This window comes from Pangasianodon hypophthalmus, chromosome 3 (assembly GCF_027358585.1).
Source record: "Pangasianodon hypophthalmus isolate fPanHyp1 chromosome 3, fPanHyp1.pri, whole genome shotgun sequence".
Lineage (NCBI taxonomy): Eukaryota > Metazoa > Chordata > Actinopteri > Siluriformes > Pangasiidae > Pangasianodon > Pangasianodon hypophthalmus.
Window position 1 is genome coordinate 1,294,737 of NC_069712.1, and position 23,455 is coordinate 1,318,191.

General features: G+C 40.0%; 1 protein-coding gene across 2 annotated transcripts; it reads left to right on the top strand.

Moving 5' to 3' along the window:
- Positions 1–2,556: 2,556 nt before the first annotated feature.
- LOC113524625 (histone-lysine N-methyltransferase PRDM9) lies at positions 2,557–21,114 on the top strand. Of its 2 annotated transcripts, none has more exons than XM_026910956.3 (7): positions 2,557–2,761; positions 4,060–4,217; positions 4,707–4,830; positions 5,107–5,378; positions 5,928–5,995; positions 6,152–6,342; positions 9,314–21,114. In XM_026910956.3, exons 2-7 carry the CDS (start codon positions 4,080–4,082, stop codon positions 10,402–10,404), a joined length of 1,884 nt encoding a protein of 627 aa, XP_026766757.3. In that variant the 5' UTR covers positions 2,557–2,761; positions 4,060–4,079; the 3' UTR covers positions 10,405–21,114. The 2 variants fall into 2 exon arrangements, with proteins under 2 accessions (XP_026766757.3, XP_026766758.3); XM_026910957.3 differs by having other exon boundaries at positions 4,060–4,202.
- Positions 21,115–23,455: the final 2,341 nt, after the last annotated feature.

Sequence of the window (23,455 nt, forward strand, 5' to 3'; positions counted from 1 at the left end):
CTCTTTTAACAATAGACATTGTCATAAAGCAGCTTTACAGAAATAAATACATTCAGATTAATTTAAATCAAAATAAATTGAAAATATGGTAATTTATCCTAATGAGTGAGCCAGCGGCGACGACGGCAAGGAAAAACTTCCCGGAATGATATGAGGAAGAAACCTTGAGAGGAACCAGCTCCATACGCAGCAAGCTGCACTGCACTGTGTGTTCTGACTCCTTTCTATCAGAGCAGCTTTAACTCTTTCAGCAGTTTGTGCTACAGTAGCTCTTCTGTGGGATCGGACCAGACGGACCTTCACTCCCCACGTGCATCAGTGAGTCTTGAGCACCCATTTCCCTGTCGCTGGTTCATCGGTTGTCCTTCCTTGGACCACTTTTGGTAGGTACTAACCCCTGCACACCGGGAACACCCCACAAGACCTGCTGCTCTGGAGATGCTCTGACCCAGTCATCTAGACTTCACAATCTGGCCCTTGTCAAAGTCGCTCAGATCCTTACACTTGCCCATTTTTCCTGCTTCCAACACATCAACTTCGAGAACTGACTGTTCACTTGCTGCCTAATAAATCCCTCACCTTTACAGGTGCCACTGTACTGAGATAATCAGCGCTACTCACTTCACCTGTCAGAGGTTTTAATGTTATGGCTGATCAGTGTTCTGTATTCAGAACACATTATTCATGAGGTTAATTATTATAGTATATACTAGTATTATTACATACAGTGTATGTGGTTTTGGACAGAGCCACAGTCTACGCTTATTTAGATTTCTGGAAGAACATAAACACATACCACATTGTTCAAGACACACTATACGTAGAATGTATTTATCTAATAAATGCTTTATTGTCGACTCTTACTTATCTCTCTTATCAACATGTGGAATCAAATCATGGGAAGTTTAAAGTAAATTTTTTTGCGTATGTATTTAAATTGGCCTAAATATAGAGGCATTTTAGTGCACTGAGCTTGAAACCTTTCACAAGTCACATACTCTAAGTATGACTTATATTAATACATTAAAATTTAAATCCTGTATGCTTTGCCAAATCCAAGATTACCATAAAATAGATACGCTATATGGCCAAAACTATGTGCACCCCTGATCATCACATCCACATGTGGTTCTTTCCCGAACTGTTGGAAGCACACAGTTGTATAGAGTGTCTCTGTGTACTGTAGCTTTACAGTTTCCCTTCACTGGAACTAAGAGGCTGAAACCTGTTCCAGCATGACAATGCCCCTGTGCACAAAGCGAGCTCCATGAAGACATGGTGTGTGAAGGTTGGAGTGGAAGAACTCGAGTGTCCTGCACAGAGCCCTGACCTCAACCCCACTGAACACCTTTGGGATGAACTGGAACTGGAGACTCCTTACCCTTACCCTGATCTCACTAATGCTCTTGTAGCTGAATGAACCCAAATTCCCTCAACCGCATTCCTAAATCTAACTCAGCAAAGGGGGGAACAACTCCATATTAATACCCATGGTTTGGGAATGGGATATGCATTAAGCACATTCAGGTGTGATGGTCAGGTGTCCACATACTTTTGATCATATAGTGTATCAGAAAACAGCTATTTGAAAGAAGTAAAGTAAGCAGTAGCCACCAAAAAATGATTTACCTCAATAAATGCATGCTAGCTAGCTAGTCTGATTAGCAGTCATTAGTTGCTAGGTAGCTAGCTAATACAGCTAGCTAATCAGTTAGCTCTCAACTGATTTTTACTATTAATCATGTTGTACTGATGCAGTAGTGTTCTCAGACCGTACAGACGTTTAGACTTTGTGTAATTTGTTTATTTTAATTAGACCTTTTATCTCTGCATGACTGTTACCGACGCACGCGACTGTGCCGATTCTCCGCCTCACACTTTAGCTGCAAGCTAATCAGAGCATACTCACGAGACGGATTTAGAAAGAAATCTACAAAAAAATATATATATATATAACAAACTACAAACTGATCATCTATGAAAAAAAAAGAAATGAAAAGATCAACCATGCTTAGCGATATGTTTTTTTTTTTTTGAACACCAGGGAAAAACAACACGATATGAGAATAATGATGATGTGAGTTGACCCTGGATCTCTTCTCTGCTGAAAAAAAAACTGAAACCATTAAACCATTAAGAAATTCTAATGGTTTCCACTACAAATACCATTACAAACCATCAGCTAACCACTAAAACCATTACCATTACTGGTCCTTAATGGTATCCACTAGATTAGACATAACATTCCACCAATAGAAGGCAACAAATTACCAGTAGAGACCCATAGGGACCATTAGAGTTTCCATTAAAACCAGTACAACACCCATTATAACCATTACATGAGGGTTTCTATTGTTTTTTGCACTACAATCCATCTTCTCCTGATTCTGACGTCATGTTATAAGGTTTACAACTTTATTGGAACAGTTATGTGTGAATTTTGTTGATAATGGATATTGTTTTAGACTGAAAATATCTGATTTTTGGTGTCTATAAACGGAGCATCATGGTAATGTGTAATTACACAGTTCTCCAGCAGGTGGCGGTGTGCGCGAGCCAAATACTCTCATATAAACTCATGACAGAAGAAGAAGAGCTGAGGGCTTCTCTCAGTGACCAAATCACCTTTTCTAAATATGTGGATGTATTTGTTTTATAGCAAATATGTTTTATCTGCTCGAGTGTAGAATAAAAGCTAATTAGTGTGTGTGTGTGTGTGTGTGTGTGTGTAGGTTCACTTCGTTCTGCTTTAAAGCCTGAGGTAAGTTACTCTGCAGCTGCTAAGCTAACAGTTAATGGCTGAATCCCGAATGGACTTTCACTTCCTGTTTAGGTGCCCTACCTAGGGTGTGACGTAATGGCGCATGCGCACTATGTAGTGCACTGGGTATAAAGTGTAGAGAGATTTGTGACTCAGCCTTAGATTGAGATTAGTGAATGTTTGGAAAAGGACAGAACAGGATATTCTTCAGAAAATTACAAATAGCATTGTCTATGATAATAATAATAATAATAATAATAATAATAATAATAAGCATTAGTACTGAAATAGTGAACTAATTCCTAGTAAGATTTATACAGCTCTAAATTTCTTTGCTCTAAAAATTAGCAAAATCTGTCTTACTTCCTTCCTCTAGCCTCAATTCCTCCTAAACACTGAAAATGTAAAGAATATTTGATGTACAATTGATGTAAAAGGATGTCAGAGTAACATCTCTACACCTTTACCCTGCTGAGAATGTGAATCTATGAATATTCATGACTTTGCAATTTGGAAACGCCCCCTTATCCATCCTGCTATCTTTACTAGCCTAGCATTAGCATTTTCATTAGCTGATGGAGTTAACCGGTTAACTCACGACTAGTAAACTAGCACACGTTAGCTACAGGTGGACGCGTGTGAGGTTTCAGTATCAGGGTCTCGATGTACATCATCGTTTCCTCACTGATTTATTTAAACCTGTCAGGATGAAACGTTACCACAGCAACCACAATTTTGTTCACTAACATTAGCGTCACTAGACCGTTAGTTTGTTAACTTGGACAGCTTTTCGCACGTGTTCTGGGGTTAAGAGTTTACAGGTTTACGACTCATCACTCTCTACCGCTGGATGTGATTTAGCCGAAACGAAAAAAAAAGAAAAAACAAAAAGCAAAATCAGTTTTATACAAAAATGTGACTCGTGTTAAAAAATTTGGCTCAAATTTCTATCATTTATAATATAATCAGCGGAGTTTAAGTTAAACATTTTGAAGATCAGCGTTATAAGTAGGTTATGGGTAGTGCTTAGTTAATAATAACTAATAACTAATAACTGTGTTGTTTTTTTTTTATGCCAAAGCCTTTACATTACGCTAAAGGAGACGTAGCGTCGAGAGAAAGAAGGTTGTGTTTATCAGTGTTGGTTGTTTGCCAGACTGTTATTTACAGTTTATAAACGATTTTATAGCGATACAATCAGCTTCAGATTCTACACAAAGACCTGATGAATCTCACTAAACATTTACAGTTCGGAGTTCTGGAGTTCTGGTTCTGATTATTTGGGCTTCTTTTGCTAGAATCGCAACTTGTACACCTCATGATGGAGTCGGGAAGGGCCAGGCAGCACTCTTTCACAAAACCTCCTCACACTCCTGCTCCTGCTCCTCCTCACACTCCTCCTCACACTCCTGCTCCTGCTCCTGCTCCTGCGCGTTCACAGGTAAAGGTTAGCCAGGTGTGTGACGGTTCTGTTTCACCTCTCCTCAGGAAGGTGAAGGTTTATGGTGAATATGACACATATATCTCATGTCACTTTTAAGTAACAATCTAGTAGCCATATAATCATGTAAAAAAAGTATTTTCGTCCATTGAAATGGTCTGCGATAAGAGATTGCTTTTATTTACAATACATTTATAATTACTTTATTAAATAATCGGCACAACATAGTGTACATCTAAACAATAATAGACACACCATGTTTAGCCAGACTCCTAATCCAGCCTAATGATATTAATCACCATCAGTTAGTAGATGGTGTGCTAGGGAAATATGCCCACTGAGTAGAAGATCATACTAATGAGCTAATCACCTATTGCTGAAAAAGTCCATTTTACAAGGAGTGGGGAAAAAGAAAGCTGCTTTCAGAACAGCAAAACAAACGGTACAGATTATACAGTGGTTTGGCCACTTGCCTAATAAATATTGCTTTATTCTGTTCAACAGATTTGTAAAAATGTGAAGACAGAATCTTGTACAGCTTTGGAGAGCTTTGGAGAGACATCAGACATCAAAATATTACAGAAGACGGTTCTGGAAGCGCAAGAACTTAACTATGAAGACTATCTCTGTAAGATGGCATCCTAGTCCCACCATAGTGGCATCTGGCTGAGTTCCTTGTACTTGGAGCCAGTGTCGAGCGTTATCAGATTTGAGATACGTAGTGTTGGAACTACATAGGATCTAGAGAGGAACCTTGTAGGACACCATATTGCACTCTTTTAGGCTCTGAAGAATCTTCATTGACTCTAATAAATTTGTCTGTCAAGAAAAATCTAAACCAGGCAGGAATACATCATAAATAATAAACATCATTTCTTTCATTTGTTGCATCTTTTCCTTCCAGACTGTGAGGAATGCAGATCTTTCTTCTTCAACAAATGTGAGGTTCATGGTCCGGCTCTTTTCGTCCCTGATACCGTCGTTCCCATGGGGGTAGCTGACCGAGCCAGACAAACCCTTCCGCCTGGTTTAGAGATTCGGAAGTCTGGGATTCCTGACGCAGGCCTGGGTGTGTTTAATCAGGGAGAGCCTGTTGCTGTTGGTGCGCACTTCGGGCCGTATCAGGGAGACGTTGTGAACAAAGAGGAAGCTATGAACAGTGGCTACTCTTGGGTGGTAAGTTAATGTCTCAGACCATTGAAACAAGAGACCAGGCTTAGAAATACAGGAAGGAAACAGGAGACTGGTGTTGATCTTCTTCAGACTCTTGATATGTATTTGCATGCTTCAAGAATTTTCAGATCAGTTTCTCTCTAAAGAAGCAGAACCTCTGAAAGGTTTCACCAGCAATACTGCAATACAGCAATTTCCTTCACCCACAAACACCAACATTGCCTTAACCGGGTGAGAGTCTGAGAGTCCAGGAGAGCTGGTCTCTGGGTAGGTGGGTGGGATGGCATTCTCTCCAACTGTCCCTTAGAACAGTAGCCAATAATGAGCTAGATGTACGAAAGAGCGCAGTAAGCACATCTGGTGTACATTAAAGCAGCATTTAAAGTTCAAACTCAAACCAATTTTACTCTCACTGTGTTTGGGACAATAGTATTAGCATACACATCATGCTTACTTCTACTTATTGTTCCTGCATATGCTATTTAATTCTTCCTTAATTATATTTGTACTGTTGCGTTAATGAATAAAATGTTCAGAATGTCTTGTTTGCAGATATACAAGGGCAGGAAGTGTGAGGAGTACGTTGACGCCAAGAGACAAATGAACGCTAACTGGATGCGGTGAGGAACACACCTCTAAAGTCTGCTGAGTTAGAGTAATTCATTTTACTGTTTCTTAATTAATAAGAAACGTTTGTCATTCCCATTGCTAGTACTCGATTTCTCCCCAACATTTCTTACTCCTAATCTTTATCTCTCTTGGTTTTATTCCTTCAGTTATGTAAATTGCGCTCGCAATGACGAAGAGAAGAATCTTGTTGCGTTCCAGTACCAAGGAGGGATTTTCTACCGGTGCTGCCGATCCATCAAACCCGGAACGGAGCTCTTGGTGTGGTACGAAGAGGATTACGCCAAAGATCTCGGCCTTACGTTCGACTACCTTTGGAACATAAAGTGTTCCCCAAATGGTTATTTCAAGACATTGAGCTTATATTTTTTAAGCCTATTTGGTATTAACAGTATATGAATTTATCATTGATGTATAGTTAGATCCGGAAGTATTTGGACAATGACAGTGTTTTTGTGATTTTGCCTTTATACACCACCACAATGGATTTGAAATAAAACAATCAAGATGTAGACTTTCAGCTTTTTTTAAGAGGTTCCACAAAATTTTTCCACATTTACCATTTTGGAATTACAGCCATTTTAAGCAAAGTACTTCCATTTTCAGGGGCTCCAAATACTTCCGGACCTAACTGTATATTAAATCAGGTTATGGTCTCCCTGTTCTAGCACACCACATTCAACTCGCCAGATAAATTAGAGTTTATCAGTTCAAGTCCTGGGGACTCAATTAGAAACATCCTTTTTTTTGTTACATAAGTTAAACTCTTTACTTTGTGTATCCCAGCATGTTACTAAGCTGTGGTCAGTGTGCAGAGTCAGCCATGAGATGGCACCCTTGGACCAGGGCTTGCTCAAGGGCCTGTCAGTTACAGATTTGCGATGATTAGTAGCTCAGAAACTTCACTATTGATCCACCACTGCCCAGTACCTCTGGTGGGTTTAGAGTGTCCCCTCTCAGGTCCCTTTGCTGGTCTGTGAACTTGCTATTTACATTTACATTTTAATTTAGCAGACACTTTACCCAGAAAGTGCAAAACTGAAAACATGCTCACAGCCAGACATGCTGAGATCTGCACAGAAACATGAGTGTCTAAGGAAAGATAGAAGAGGATGGACTAAGTGTCATTAGCATAACAGTGGTATAAAAAAACATGTGAGGATATTTCAATCATTTCAAATCTGACCCTAGAAATCTTATGTACAATCTATTGTGCCTCATAAACCCTTCGTAAGTTGGATAAGCTGTTGCAGGACTGGAGATCCCTTGAATATGAACAGTAACTAAGCAGTGAACGAACAGATTTAGGAGGCTGAGAGCACAGAAACAGTAAATTATGTACTACAAGGATTTCTGCCAACAGGAATCAAGAACCAGCAAGCTAGAATTTCCTTCTTTTCATTCGCACTCACTGTGCATAATGGTGCGATTCACCCTGGATATAGAATAGGTCAAGGTCTTACACCAATAAAGTCATATGTTCATATGGCTTGTGACTCAGCCAGTGATACTGATAATAACTTGTTCACACAAAAGACATCCTCCTTCTACATCTTGCAGTAGCAGGGTATTTTTTTTTTTTGTGCATGTGTAAATAGGTGACATGAGTTTTAAGTTAGCTTAGCTGGTCTGTGAATTTGCTATTTACATTTACATTTTAATTTAGCAGACACTTTACCCAGAAAGTGCAAAACTGAAAACATGCTCACAGCCAGACATGCTGAGATCTGCACAGAAACATGAGTGTCTAAGGAAAGATAGAAGAGGATGGATTGAGTGTCATCAGCACTGTGACAGCAGTGTAGAGTCTGCATGGAGCACATGTGGATCTCCTCCATGTCACCTCACATGACTGTTCCTCCAGCTAGGAAGCAAACCACTTTCATGCTGGGCAACTGATTCCAAGGCTTGTGACAGGAGAGTCTTTTCACTGGCTGGTGTCAAAGGCTGCTCAAGCTCAAGGAAGTTTCAGGACTGATGAGAGTTTGGCTGATCTATCAGCATGAAGCTTCTCTGTACCAGCCATAATGGCAGTTTCTGTAAAGTTTGCTGCTTTGAAACCAGACTGGTTAGGATCCTTGAGGTCATGCAGATGTCATGGAAGTAATAAAGGTGTGGAAGTCTTAAGAGTGTGGAGCACTGTGGATGAGAGGAGATCCAGTGGACAAGTGATGGGAATGTTGTATGAGAAAAGGTGTGGAATCTCCTCTGAAGAAAGCAGAGTAAAGAATGTTGAGGAGATGGGAGAGGAAGAAGGAACGTCATAATAGAGATAAAGGAGAGAAAGATGGCCAGATCTTGTTATTCTTTTCTTAGGAAGGAGGGTAGGGAGAGTTGAGAAGTAAAGAAAAAACTGTTATGGAGCTTGCATGGATCAGATGCAGATGAGTCTAGCTTTCCCTTGTAGAAGGAGGTCTTGGCAGTGATCACATCACAGGAGAACTTTGACGGAAAAGAGCGATATGAACGGAGATCAGCATCATGTTGTGTTTTTTTCCGTATTCTTTCAGTGGCTTTTAATGCTCTTTGATTGCTGCATAGCACATAGAGCAGCCAAGGAATGGGGCAAGAAGATTTACTTGATCTAGAAGATAAAGGGGACAGGTGGCCAGTGGGTGAAGAAAGTGAAGAGTGGAACGTATTTGTGGCTGATTCCAATGATAGTGCTGTTATGATGCTGGAACCCAATGAAAGGAGAGATGGTATGGATAAAACAGTTGGCGGAGGGTTGGGACGTTGGAGAAGTTGGTGACAGAGAGGATGAGGTTGGTGTGAGAAGTGAAGCGTGGTCATGTTGATGTCTAAAGCTGAAGGAGATTGGCTGAAGACCAGGTCCAGAAAGTTTCTTGCATTGTGTGTTATGGGGCAGTTGTTGAAGATCATGTCAAAACAGTACTAGAAAGGGAAGACACAGGAGTTTGTTCTAGGGGAGGTTGAAGACTATCCTGGGAACACTGGCAGGAATATTCCTACCATGTCATTCTTAGGTTGTCTGGGTGTCAACACAATCAGGTTTAGTTGCACCCATGATTTTATCAAAGCATCAACTAAATAAGTCAAGTAAATTAGTAACTGCTATTTATTAATATCATAAATATTTTATGTTATTTGCCAAGTGAGGGCATGGCATGTCCTAACCCTAACCTTAACCCTAGCCTTAACCCTAACCCTAGAACTACAGGGGATCTAACTGGATTACAAGTGTCTGTCAATGCTGAGCAAGTATTTTGTTCGTCAGTGGTCTATTCAGTGAAAACAACAATAATAATGCTATAATTTTTACCCTTTATTTTTTTCTTTTTCTGCTCCAGGAATGAACAAGGCCCTGTTGCAAGTCTTCTCCTGCTCCTTGTGTCCACTATCCTATAAATCTCTAATTTACCTCCACAAACACACCAGGAGATGCCACTATGAGGAATATGTAACATTAACAGAAAAAGGAGAAAATAAATATGAGAATCTGATTTCCACACAAATCTCAAGTAGTCAGCAAACATCCTGTGGTTCTGTCGCTACAAAGACCTCTAGACAAAAGCAGAAAAGAAATCACGCCTGTAAAGATTGTGGGATGAGTTTTAATGACGGAAGTAATCTCAGAAAGCACCAGCGCATTCACACAGGAGAGAAACCTTATCACTGTTCACAGTGTGGAAAGAGTTTCCGTCATCACAGCACTCTTCAACGACATCAACGCATCCACACGGGAGAGAAGCCGCATCACTGCTCACAGTGCGGGAAGAGCTTTGCGCAAATGGGTCATCTCCAACGACACCAGCGCATCCACACAGGAGAGAAACCTTACTCCTGTCCACAATGTGGGAAGAGTTTTACCTACAGAGATAATCTAAAAATGCACCAACGCATTCACACAAGAGAGAATGTATATCACTGCTCACAGTGTGGGAAGATTTTCAATCACCAGAGTAATCTCCAGCAGCACCAGCGCGTTCACACAGGAGACAAACCTTTTCACTGCTCAGAGTGCGGGAAGAGCTTTCGGCACCAGAGTCATTTCCAGACGCACCAGCGCACTCACCGAGGAGAGAGGCCTTATAAGTGTGCGCAGTGTGGGAAGAGTTTTGCTCAGCACAGTTATCTCCGACAACACCATCGTATTCACACGAGGGAAAAGCCCTATTCCTGCTCTTTGTGCGGGGTGAGTTTTACGCAACAGGGTCACCTCCGAACGCACCAGCGCATTCACACAGGTGACAAACCGTATCACTGTTCACTGTGTGGGAAGAGTTTTACTCGCCAGAGTTCTCTCCAGCAGCACCAACATATTCACACAGGAGAGAAGCCTTACCACTGCTCACAGTGCGGGAAGAGTTTTACTCGGCATAGCACTCTACAGTACCACCGCCGCGTTCATACAGGAGAGAAGCCGTATCACCATACTTAAGAAAACAATACTGAAGCCAAAGTGCCAGAGTTATCAATGAAGAACAAGGAAGCACTTCTCCAGCATTGAGCACTGAACCTAAACCATTAAGCAGTTGGAAAAATGTTACCTGGTGGGTCAAATCCAGATTACTTTTTGAATAGTACTTATGGAGGGATCAGGTTTTGGTGCAAGGAACATCATTCCATGGAGCTATCTTGTTTAGCATCAGTAGTCCAAGTGTGGTAGCAGGGTGATGGTGTGGGGAGTGTTCTCCTGGCACACATTGCACATCCTGACCAGAAATGACTATAAGAACATGGTTGCTGACCAAGTTCTTTCTTTCATGGCTATGGTTTATCCACACGCAGATGCTGCCAGCATGGGTCCAGGAAGATGACAGCAAGTTTTTTTTATTACTTTAGTGGCCAGCACAGACTCAACTCTTCTTTAAGATGAGGTGAAATTCCAATTTTCAGAAACTGTGCAATCGTGTGCCACATGGTACAACATATCCAGACATATCTCTAAACAGCATGTGTAAAACGCATGTGCAGGAGAATCAATGCTCTTCTGAAAGCCAAAGGAGGTACAGCATGCTACAGTAGGCGTACCGAATTAACTGACAACAGCGCCATTTTGGGAAAACAAAAACCGTTGTTATGCAGTCAAGTCGAACGTTATCATTCCTTCTCATCACAGCCATTTGTTGAGCGAGAAACTAAATATAATGCATGGTTCCACTGAGATTCCAGAACCTTTTCAGGAACCTTTTGGAACTGTCTTGACAGATGAACTGCAAAAGTCCTGGACTCTGGTTTCTCTTAAGCGTTTCCACTACACTGCAAGAAAATGTTGAAATGTGCAATAATTTTAGTGCACAATAAGTGTACACCATAAGATGAGGCAAGTTGACAAGCAACAGAAAGTGTTAGCTGCGTAAGCTGGTCAAACAGCCTGCAGGAAAACACTGTCCCTAAATGTGGAGGATTCGGTTCAGATGTTCTGGAATTTACTCGACTATCACTATGTTGTCCTTACTCCAGTTGTGCTTTGAGTGGCTGGTCATTAAGGCCTCCATTCGAGCAACACTAGACACCCATTATTACTCCTGTTAGACAAGTTGCTCCATAACTGGACTGATCCCAGGGGAGTGATAATAGTCTCAATAATACCAATAAAATTCTGATACACCAACGGACTGGGTCTGATAGTCTTCAGTATCCACTGCATTGCGTCCCTGTCTGAAGTGGCTCAGTTTGACTAGCCGACGCACATCGCAATGCTCTATGATGTATCTGTAGAGACAGTTAAAAAAGGGTTTGTGTACCAACTACACTCAAATTTCTTAGGAAGTAAAAGTGAGTGTGTGAACTCCCAGGGTTTCTACCTTTGTATTACCAAGGTACAGAGCAGTGTCCTTTTGAAGTCATTAGGGCCTTTCGTGCCGCGGGAACCTTTTCATAGTACCTGAACTAATTGTGGAACTATCCACTTTTTGGCGTTTTCGCACCTCCGGAACTGGGTGTGATTTTAGTACCGACTGCCTTTTTCGAGAACCAAATTAGCTCCTACTCCGGAGCAGGGTCTAACCAGCACAACTGGTACTATCCGTGACGTAAGTAGACGTTGATTGGCCAAACGCGTACGAAAACGCCGTCACCCGCCATGATTTAAAACGCCGCGTAAACATACTGTAGTGTCGACTTATTCCGCAAGTATGGAGAACATCGATAGATGGACGCGAGACACGACAAACACACAGCTCCGATCACAGCGTCCTCCAGCCTCCGGTTGTTTACGTTGTTCTTCTTTGTTTCCGTTGTTGAACGCCGCAAACAAATGACGTCGCTGTCGACGGGCTTACGTCACTTCCTAGTGCCCGCTGTCGGTGCGAATGCAGCCCTTTAAACGGTACTGCGAAATAGTTCACGGAAAATCGCCCAGTACTTTAGTACCGTAAATTTAGTTCTTGAACTAAAGCGGTGCAAAAGGCTCTATTGTTGTACTGCTGCGTCTAGGTTTCTTCCTCATGTTGTCTCAGCGAGTTTTTCCTCACCACTGTCTCTCCTGACTTGTTCATTAGAGATCTAAATCTACATCCGGATTTCTGTAAAGCTGGTTTGTGACAATATCTATTGTTTAAAGCAGTATTCAAAAAAAAATGTACTGAGTTGAATAGCTTATTCAGTACACAGCCCTGGGGGACTCTGGTGTTTAGAGGGAGGAATAGGATGTCCATAGAACTGGTTCAGCTTGTTGACTTTTCTAGGGGTTTAATGGTGTTCAGTTCTGAGCTGAATTTGGTAAACAGAATTCTGTCAGGAGTCTTTGTTCTCCATATGTGATATAGTCAGGTGGACTGTATAAGTTATGGAGCACTTTGGTCTATAGGTGTACAGCTGGAGGTTTAGTGGAGCTGGAATGAAGGCTCGAATGTGTGGAAGTACCGGCTGCTCAGAAAGCTTTAAATGCAACTAGGGACTTTTTTGGCACTGTGGGCTTATTTACAGCAAATGAGGACAGTCACCTTCTGCCAGTGAGCTTCTGAAGATGTCTGTAAAAGACATAATTAGTTGATGAGTTGAGCATTCTCCTTGAGCACGTCCAGCAGGATTCTCGTCACCATTGGTCACGAGGGGTGCAGTTCGCATAGCTGCGTCAGTGTCGGATGCTTCAAATTGGACATGGAACATCTGGAAGAGGGGCTTTGTTGGTGCAAGCAAGGTGACTCCTCACTGAAGATGACTATCTGTAGTGTGGTTTTCATGGATGTATGACGTAAATCCCACGTCAAGCCTGAAATTGACCGATGAAGCTAGTTTGGGTGCTAGTAATGCATCATGGATGATGAACTGGAGCACTGCTACTTCTGAGCAAATTCCGTTTCAGTCTCTGTTGTATTTGATTCCTATACAAATATTCATTAAAGACACATTTTCAGGTATCAATAATTAAAATGGTCTGTATATTTATTTTATTTTATGAATCTCAGAACAAGACTTATTGATGTGTTCCAAAAACCTTATGCATGCCACTCACAGTGCAGAAATAAAATATGAAAGAGGACATAATCTTATCTCTCTGCTCCTCTGGCATAACCAAGTGTTACACGATGAGGATCTACTGGAATAAATTTACTGCTTCATCCATGGACTGAAATGTATTCTTGTTATTTTGGCACCACTTGTCCATAAATCCAAAATTCCATATTGACCCTGTATAATTTTCAGTCCGCTTCGGCTATCACAAGTGGATGTCGCACATCGTAAATGGAGTTGAGATTGGTTGCATGATTTAGTGCAAAGTTGCAACCAAAGACGATTGATAGCAATGTTCTATCAGTGTGAGAAATTTCTGATTAAAATTTCAGCATGAGCGCTGCTATGACGCTCGTTTAAAATCCTCCAATAGGAGGCACAGGATGACACCAAACTCACGGGACAGCTCCACATACGGAGAAACGTAAACAAAACATGCTAATGAACAGAAAAAATCTCCTTATTATCTCAAGCTCAGTTTAAAGAATGTTTCCTGCACCAGCTGATTTCCGGATCACGCTGACGGATGACGTGAGCAGAACGTAATCGTGTTCTTTAATCGCAGGTCTATCGTTAGAGGATCTTCATCGTATAATCAGACATGAAGAACGCATTCTTCATTATCATACAATTTGTTATAGAATTTAGAGCAGTGTTTATTGGGATCTCATACAGTGGGACAATAAATAATATTAAAAGATCTCACACAGGTTCTGCTTAGTAACAGTATTTAGTACAGTGAGACTCAGAAAAGGAAAATACAGCAAAATATGAGCATGAGCTAGTTTTCTAAATTCCCTTCTGCTTTACTGTGTTATTGGTACATCAGTGAAACACCAGTGACGTGTGTGTGTGTGTGTGTGTGTGTGTGTATGTTCTTAGCTTTTATTTACACATCAGTTCATGTGTGTTGCAGTGTTTGCTTTTACACTTGCAGCAGAACGATCAAGCACACTATCATGCAGGGTGTATAATCCCCACCCACCCCTACATATCTCTGAGCTATAAACACACACACACACACACACACACACACACACACATCTTTTCCAAAACAACTTTCTGTCATTCCTAAAACCCGAGTCCCTTATTCACACCTGAACTCACAGTCTCTGCCCCAATTGCTAGAATTCATCATAATGTTCTTCCAGGAACATCTATCAAAAAACTCTTGCCCCTGCATTCCCAGCATCCACTGCAGTACCACATGATGTACACTCCTTGCTTCCTGCATGCCAGCTTCACAGTACTTGCCGTGTCCTTCTCCAAGGTGTAGACCTGCTCACAGTGAAGGATCTCGCTGTCTCCTTAGTGGTGGAATCAGCTTCTGTGTTTCTCTTCAGACCGTATCGAGGAGAACACCTCATTTTCTCACCTCATTCTCTCTGCACTTGCATTGTATTGTACCTTTTGTGTTACGTTTTATTGTTTTATTGATTTGTATCTTTATATATGCACTTAAGTTTAAATTTACTCTGAATGAAAGGCATCTGCTAAATAACTAAACGTAAAAAAAACATATTTTTTTAAATTTTAAATTCTTTTTAAAACGTCTCCCTGTCACTTCCTAGCAGAGCCACAGCTCCTTATAGACCATGTGCTGTCAATAGAGCAGTATATTTCTAACTGGGGTCTCCAAACCATTCATTTAGGGCAATTCATTTAAAAAAGGAGATTAACTTGTATGTTAGTATCTTACTGGATCTTACCCAGCATCGTAGTACACTCTAATAGCGTGTCTAGGGAGCTTTTCTGATCTTTCTGGAATGTAGCAAACTCAAAAACTTTATTAAATCTGACAAAATATTATTACTTGGCTGTGTGGTGGTTGTGGCATTCATCGAGAACTGCAGAAGTTCTTATGAGCTCCAGATTGCTTTGTTGGTCCATTTTGTGACTATAACAATAGCCCAGTGTTTCCGGGAAAATCGTGGTAGTGATTCACATGTAATTAAAATAAATAAATAAATAAAAATAAGCATTTAAAAAACCCTTTTGGTTAAGGCCACGCCCATTTCCAGTTCAAATCTGAATACAGATATTAAGAACGCTAAACAGACTCTAAACATTAGCGCACTAGTGTCTGTCTGTTGATCTACAATCTCAACACGTCATTTTGCTCTGTGTGTGTGTGTGTGTGTGTGTGTGTGTGTGTGTCCTAAGACTCTTATGCGTCACAGTTATCATGTCCATCAAGTGCACCAGTGTTTAATGTGGGTGTGTTTGTGTGATTACAGTAAAGATCACATGTTTTCTTCTTCACACAGACAGAGTGCCCTGTTATTGACAGAAGCCGAATGGAAGCGGCTCAGTGATGTCATTGTCTTTGTTTAAAAGAGGTTTAAATAGATCACGTGTATTTCAAGCTGAGGGATTCTTCACTTTTTACAGAACTAAACCCACGGAGTCCATACAGTCTGGTGTGAATACAGAGAAGGACTTCTTTTACCTGTCTCTACACATACTGTATATATTTATGCCTTAATGCCACTTCTGGAAAAATTTTATCCAACATTTATCCAACTCATGCTAAATTTAAAGGACCAAATTCTTTTTTGTTGGATTTCCTGAAGTCATAAGAGCAGAACAACTCCTAATCTTGTTATTAACCTTTTATATCTTTTAATAACAATTGGGTTGTATTTGTATTTGTACTTTTGACACAGATCAGATGTTGTTCTCTACGTGTAAACAGCTTGGATCAGATTTTTTTCACATCTGATATGGCCCGCATTCAAGTCCTGGTATCTTGTCATCCCTCATAAACATTTGCTGTTTTCAGCCGAATGCACACAGAAATCAGATATGTGTCAGGTCTTGCGTATGTGTAAACAAAAAGGACCAAAAATCTGATCTGTGTCAGTGTATTAGAATTGCGCAGCATCGCAGTGACACTCTAATAGACACAGCATTAATGTAGTCATCTTCCTGTGAAAACCAGAAAGCCTTTGTTTCATCAAATGTAGGTCTTTTTCTTGAAGTGTATTATCAGCATAGAGAAGGTGTAGATGGGTGAGAAGAAGATATAAAAGAAGCTTTTTTTTACTGCTGCGATGCCTAATAATATATTCAAGACTTTAAAACCATGTTTATCAACTGTTATATCTACAACAAGGCACGGGATGATGAAGTCTCAGGGTGTTTTCACACTTGGCACAAATACTCTTTATACTCGTCTGTGCTTATAATCACATTTCTGCTTTCTTATAGAAGCATGGATCAATTGCACTTAAATGGGAGGCTGTAGTTTCATTCGTTTTCAAGACTCAAGCAGTGAAAAGCAGCACGTCATCCTGCAGGAATACCTGATAACGTGGAGCAGTTCTCATATAAGAAGGCATGATACATGCATGTTACGCGATGTTCTCAGTGCAGAGAAAGTCCAGTCCTGTAAAAGTCTGGTTTGGTGTTTTGATAACTCTTTCTCTGGCATCGCAAAATTTAGAAAAGGAAGTAATGTAACAAGTTGAACCAATCATGTTACTCAGCGCCAAAAGCAGGTAGCTTATACACACAGTTTCGTATACCTCACACCACCGTCTTCCAGAGGACCAGGGATCTATTCTCTGGACCAGTCCGGGCTCGAATGCAGCATCATTCACACTTCAGCCAACATACTGAAACCTCAGGGCTCTGAATCTGCAAATCGCAAATGACACATGGGATGTTGGAGTCCATGAAGAATTTCATCATCTTACGTCCATGAAGATTTCATGAGCATGCATGACTGCCCCATAAGTGACACAGTGCAGATCTCAAACACGAGACCTTTTGGACCGTACTGGAGCTAAGAGATATGAAAAGTTAGTCATATGACGGCAGATCTGTGCGGCAGGGAAAACTGCGGAAGGTTGCAAAAAGAATTAAGGATGTGGACTCAGAAGAACTGTACATTCCTCGTACAATCCTCAGGCTTTGTTTCTATAATATGTGTCACGGTAAGAGACACTCTGAGTCTAGTACGTGACCTTCACAGCGTTATAGCCTTAATCTCTTTATCTAGAAGGCATCTGTCATTATCTAGAAACGTGCTGTAACACTTTAGCAAAATCTGACAAATCAAAAGCAACTGATGACACAACAGACCAGTAAGCTGAGACTGATTGGATAAACTACAAGCTGGTTAAAGTTCGGAAAGAAAAGCTGGCTACCTCTAAGTGCACGCTAGACAGTGGACGTAAATTAACATGAAAGGTTCCAACACTTAAACTGGATCTTCCAGGAAAGTGGGTTATTTTGGGTCTGTTTGGGAAAATATTTGTCACAGCCATAGACCACGCGGACAGGAAACAGCAGTATGAAGGACACGGTGATGTCACAGAGCAGAATGACATCATCAGGGCTCCTGTACAGAGAGCTCGGCCTCTTAGGAAACAGAAACAAACACCAACATCTCTAAAGTTTCACGTTTACACCTTCATCGCAAAAACGCCTTTTTATTCAGCTCATCCATGTTTATTATGTGCTTCTCCATGTCGCTTCATCTTTATTCTTCCTGTCTATTGATGAGTTTATTGCTCACGCTGAAGATTAAGTGAATGAAATGAGACAGAAGTGCTATTATTATTTAAGCGCTACTTTAAAAATCAGATGTATGAAAGTCTGTATTCCTGTCTGTTTATATTTATTCACCAACAATATTTAATTTCCACCCACCAATTTCCAACACAGCTAGCAATCCAGGAGCGTGAATGCTATCACGTGCTTCCTCCGAGACACTGTAAATCCAGCCAACTGCATCTTCTACTGCGTCACGGGACGGCGTAACACACTCACAGAAAAGTGCTATCTGCCCTCTTCTGCATACATGATCTCACAGACGCTCATGATAGGCTAGTGATGCTGTGATTGACACGATCTCTGTACGATAGAGGGAACGCTTTTCTGTTGCGTCCCTCAGGAACCCTGTGTTCTTCTCACTTCCGTGCAAATTAGGTATGGCACTGAAAAGCGACAACTCCAAACGATCGGCTCGAAGGAACGTGTGGTGCGACGTTTCTTCACTTCTCCGCTCACAGCTTTAGTTCCTACCTACCTTAGTTCCTGCAAAAAATGGAAGAATAACTTATAAGCGTGGTTTCATCTTCTCGTGTCGTATACGAGCTCTCGTTATCATTAAATGTGTACAGAGACATTAGGAAGAAAAATAAAGTGTAGAAGGAAGTAGCAGAGATCGTTGGTGTCTCTGGTGAGTGTACGTAGCTAGTACAGTTAGCTCGCTTTACTAAGTTAATCTGAGAATGAAGCCGCGCTTGTAACACGTAAAACACACAATAGATTAGATTATTTAATTTGTGTTTAACTCGTTAGATACAGAAGCTCCATACAGCTACTACTTAAAAAAAATGATGTAAAGGCCACGCCCACAAGAGACAAACTACAGCATGGGATTAGGTTTAGAACTGTTTAGCTATAGTAATGAAGAAGTTAATGGATGACATCACAAAGGTAGTAAAGCCAGTGTGTGTGTGTGTGTGTGTGTGTGTGTGTGTGTGTTTACTTTTGGTCAGCTAAAGTTCTTGTTTGCTCAGCTCTTACTCATAAGGACACAGCGTTCACGCTCTCTTCAGGGTCAAAGAGATTGACTGTATTAAAAGTGTATTTAGTGTTACAACTGTGAAGATTAAAAAATTACAAACATAAATAGTGGAAATACAATTATTTTAAAAAACAAAATGACACTGTATCACATTTTTAAGCTTATATCATTTTGATTTCCTCACTATAAACATCTTAAGACTATAATATTTGATCATTTTTGTTACTGTGACTGTTAGAGCTGAATGCTGAAAGGATATGACTAAACATTAATCAGGTAACCCTCATAATAATAATAATAATAATAATAATAATAATAATAATAATAATAATAATAATAATAATGTTGCTAATGCCAGTCATATACTAAGTTACTTACACTTAAAAAAGTAAACCTCCCCTGTCTAACCCCAAATAAAGCCGCTAATTACAGTTAACTAGCACCTGTTCAAACATGACTCGCTAACACACAAGACAAAATTTAACATTTTATCAGTTAAACATTTTGGTGTGAGTGAGCATATTTTAGAGATGGTTTATAAGAGTCTTGTGGAGGGTATTATGTCTTTCAATATGGTTATGTGGTGTGGAAATGTGAGTGTTCAGGGTGGTTAATATAGCTAGTGCGATTGTAGGAAAGACTCAGAAACTATTAAATGATATTTATACAGCTAAAGTTAAACAAAAAGCTGTAGTTATTAGAGAGGATTCACTACACCCTTTGCACTGTCAGTTTCAGTTGTTGCCATCAGGCGACGTTTTAGACAACCTCGGGCAAGTAAAAATGTGTATCAGATGTCATTTGTGCCAACTGCAGTTAGAATTTTAAATGCTGAGACATGAATATTAATATGTATGCAGATATATGTACATGTGGGAATGTATATATGTGTATGCTAAAGGGAAATGTTGAGTCAGTTGTATTGTATGGTATTTTATTCTATCTTACCTTTTAGAGTTGTTATGTAAGTGTCTTTTATTGTATTGGTCTTGTTATAATGTGTTGTGAAGCCAAAGACAAATTCCCATTTGTGGACAATAAAGGAAAGTAAGTAAGTAAGTAAAAGAACTAAAACTGATGTTAATACCTGAGCAGTTAATCTAAGCTTTTAACCAGAACACGAGGAATAAAAAGGAAACAGCTGCTTCAAATCAGACTCTCGGTGACAGCTTTCGTCCCAATCCACAAATTTATCGTCCTGTTTTTAGCCCTTACATCCATCTTGCATTTGTTTTGACTTTTTGTCTTTATCTGTTATCATCATCAACACAACGGTTTTTGAAAAATAACATTTCTTCATCAACAGGTCTCTTTCTGTGAACGCAGAGATCAGAAAGTGTGAGTAAAGACTCGATCTCCATTATACAGACTCATATCAAGTTGTGCAAAATAGGGTCATTTCCTCTTTTTTTATTTATTATTTTTTATTATTATTTATTTATTTTACTAATTCTATTTTAAGTCTTACTGTCCCAAAACGCACAAAAAAAAGCACCAATGACTTCTCACTTAAATGGAAGGACAGACATGTACTGAAAAGGTTTAAAAATGTTTCACTTTACTAAATAAACTAAATAAATATGATATAATCGTTGTTTCTGGCCATCAGCTGGATTTTTTAATGGTGAAAGTATTTGTTTTGTGATTCCCCAGATTCTTGGCCGCGTTACTCCGGGAGCTCCGGCAGGCCGTAAACAATTCCCAAGACGACGTGTTCAATAACATTGAGACAGAAAAAGTGAATAATTTATATTGGAATAGACAACGTATTACTTTGAAAGATGACATGCAGCTTTTGTTGATATTGTCGCCCGTGACAATAAGTTCAGACGCAATATCACGCTATTCATTATAGCACAATCCATATTAGTGGGATTAGCGGTTGATGCTAGGTGTAATTTTAGCTATATAGAGTCTTTGCATAACAATATCACAATATAACACCACTGAGGTAAACACTGATGATCCTTCTTTACACTCTAAACGTATAAAAGGCTTGTGAGGTAAGAACTAGCTAGCGATGATCCATGCTAGGTGAAGCTAAAGTGTAATTTTAGTCATGCAGGCATTTTTCATAATAATACACCAACATCTGAAGTAAACGTTGACGTTCTGGATGGCTTTGCTTCGTTTCCACTGTCAGTGTGTATAAGCTACATGCTGTTTGTTAAATTGTTATCTTTATTTCCGCTCGAATAACAGTGAGGAGTCTTTCAGTCTTTTCCATACTGTTGCCTCAGTTGCTTAGCAACAGATCTCTGACAGCTTTCACCACTCGTGTGGTGAATATACTGCATGGAAATCTGGGAAAAAGATATATTCGAACGCAGCGTCTTTCAGAATCATTAGCATAAAGATGTCAGCTGTCATCCTCTTGGAGATGATGCTTCATCGTGCCTTTTCTTCGGCGCTGGTTATCGGTTAATGGTCCTCAATCCCTTCTTTATGAATAACGTTTCTCTCTGTTTGTCCTGGTTGAACTTTGGAACTGATATTTTTTCAGTGTTTACACACAGAGATAAAAACTGTATGACCTCATCCAGGACGTGAAATTTACACCTAAGCCTACAGACAGTTCTGATAAATATAAAATCTTTTTAAACGCTTGTCTACCAACCTGTCTATCTTTATAAATATGTATTTATATATCTGTGTGTATTCGTCTACCTATCTGTCTATTCATAATTCTCTCTAAAGTCGGATACAGAATTATTGGCACCCTTGCTAGAGGGTTAAAAAAAGGATCTAGGGGAAAAAAGTCATTGTGGTTAATTAGCTCAATCTCAATTATTCAACTGAAGTAAATTTAATTCTATGTAATAAATTTTTATTCTTATGAGAAACGTATAAAAGCATGTGAGCACCACGAGAAGTTCTTATGAACAGCATGTAACAGAAACACGTTCACCTGAATGTTTAGGAACTTAATTTTGGTTCTAATTCTCTATCTATCTATCTATCTATCTATCTAACTATCTATCTATCTATCTATCTGTCTGTCTGTCTATCTATCTATCTATCTATCTATGTGACTGACCTGTATGTCTAAACCCATCCTTTAATACCACATCACAAAAAAATGCTTATTTGTTTTATTTACGTTTATTAATCTTTATTCGTTTAATCTTGAATGAACTATACCAGTTCAACATGAGTAACTTTTAATTAAATAAGTTTAGTTCACATGAAATGACGAGTTTTAAATGAAACAGAACAACATACAACCCAATACGCAGTACTGAGTCTATCAGTACCTTCTCATTAAACGTCACTGTGATAACTCCGCCCCCATCGAGTGTGTCCCCTATGACCCTCGAGGACTGAGCACCAGTTACAGTTGGGGCTAGCTAGCTATAGCTAGCTATATATAACTGTTTTAAATAGTCTGTAATTAAATATACATATAAAATGCCACAACCTTGAACTCTTTACTGCAATGAGGGATAATCTTTGGTCAGGGTTTAGTGAGTGTTAGGATCGTTGGTGAGGCTTTAGTGAGTTGTTAGGATCATTAGTCAGGGTTTAGTGAGTGTTAGGATCGTTAGTCAGGGTTTAGTGAGTGTTAGAATCATGGATCTGGGTTTAGTGAGTGTTAGGATCGTTGGTCAGGGTTTAGAGAGTGTTATGATCATTGGTCAGGGTTTAGTGAGTGTTAGAATCGTTAGTCAGGGTTTAGTGAGTGTTAGGATCGTTAGTCAGGGTTTAGTGAGTGTTAGAATCGTTAGTCAGGGTTTAGTGAGTGTTATGATCATTGGTCAGGGTTTAGTGAGTGTTAGAATCGTTGGTCAGGGTTTAGTGAGTGTTAGGATCATTGGTCAGGGTTTAGAGAGTGTTAGGATCATTGGTCAGGGTTTAGTGAGTGTTAGAATCGTTGGTCAGGGTTTAGTGAGTGTTAGGATCGTTAGTCAGGGTTTAGTGAGTGTTAGAATCGTTGGTCAGGGTTTAGTGAGTGTTAGGATCATTGGTCAGGGTTTAGTGAGTGTTAGAATCGTTGGTCAGGGTTTAGTGAGTGTTAGGATCATTGGTCAGGGTTTAGTGAGTGTTAGAATCGTTAGTCAGGGTTTAGTGAGTGTTAGAATCGTTAGTCAGGGTTTAGTGAGTGTTAGAATCGTTGGTCAGGGTTTAGTGAGTGTTAGGATCATGGGTCTGGGTTTAGTGAGTGTTAGAATCGTTGGTCAGGGTTTAGTGAGTGTTAGGATCATTGGTCAGGGTTTAGTGAGTGTTAGAATCGTTGGTCAGGGTTTAGTGAGTGTTAGAATCGTTAGTCAGGGTTTAGTGAGTGTTAGGATCGTTGGTCAGGGTTTAGTGAGTGTTAGGATCATTGGTCAGGGTTTAGTGAGTGTTAGAATCGTTAGTCAGGGTTTAGTGAGTGTTAGGATCATGGATCTGGGTTTAGTGAGTGTTAGAATCGTTGGTCTGGGTTTAGTGAGTGTTAGGATCGTTGGTCTGGGTTTAGTGAGTGTTAGGATCATTGGTCAGGGTTTAGTGAGTG

Excerpts from the sequence above, each read along its gene's own strand:
- LOC113524625 (XM_026910956.3), top strand. The coding sequence starts at position 4,080 with ATGATGGAGTCGGGAAGGGCCAGGCAGCACTCTTTCACAAAACCTCCT. Across the intron at positions 5,379-5,927 it reads ACAGTGGCTACTCTTGGGTG|ATATACAAGGGCAGGAAGTG; the intron begins GTAAGTTAATGT and ends TCTTGTTTGCAG. Across the intron at positions 6,343-9,313 it reads CATAAAGTGTTCCCCAAATG|GAATGAACAAGGCCCTGTTG; the intron begins GTTATTTCAAGA and ends TTTCTGCTCCAG.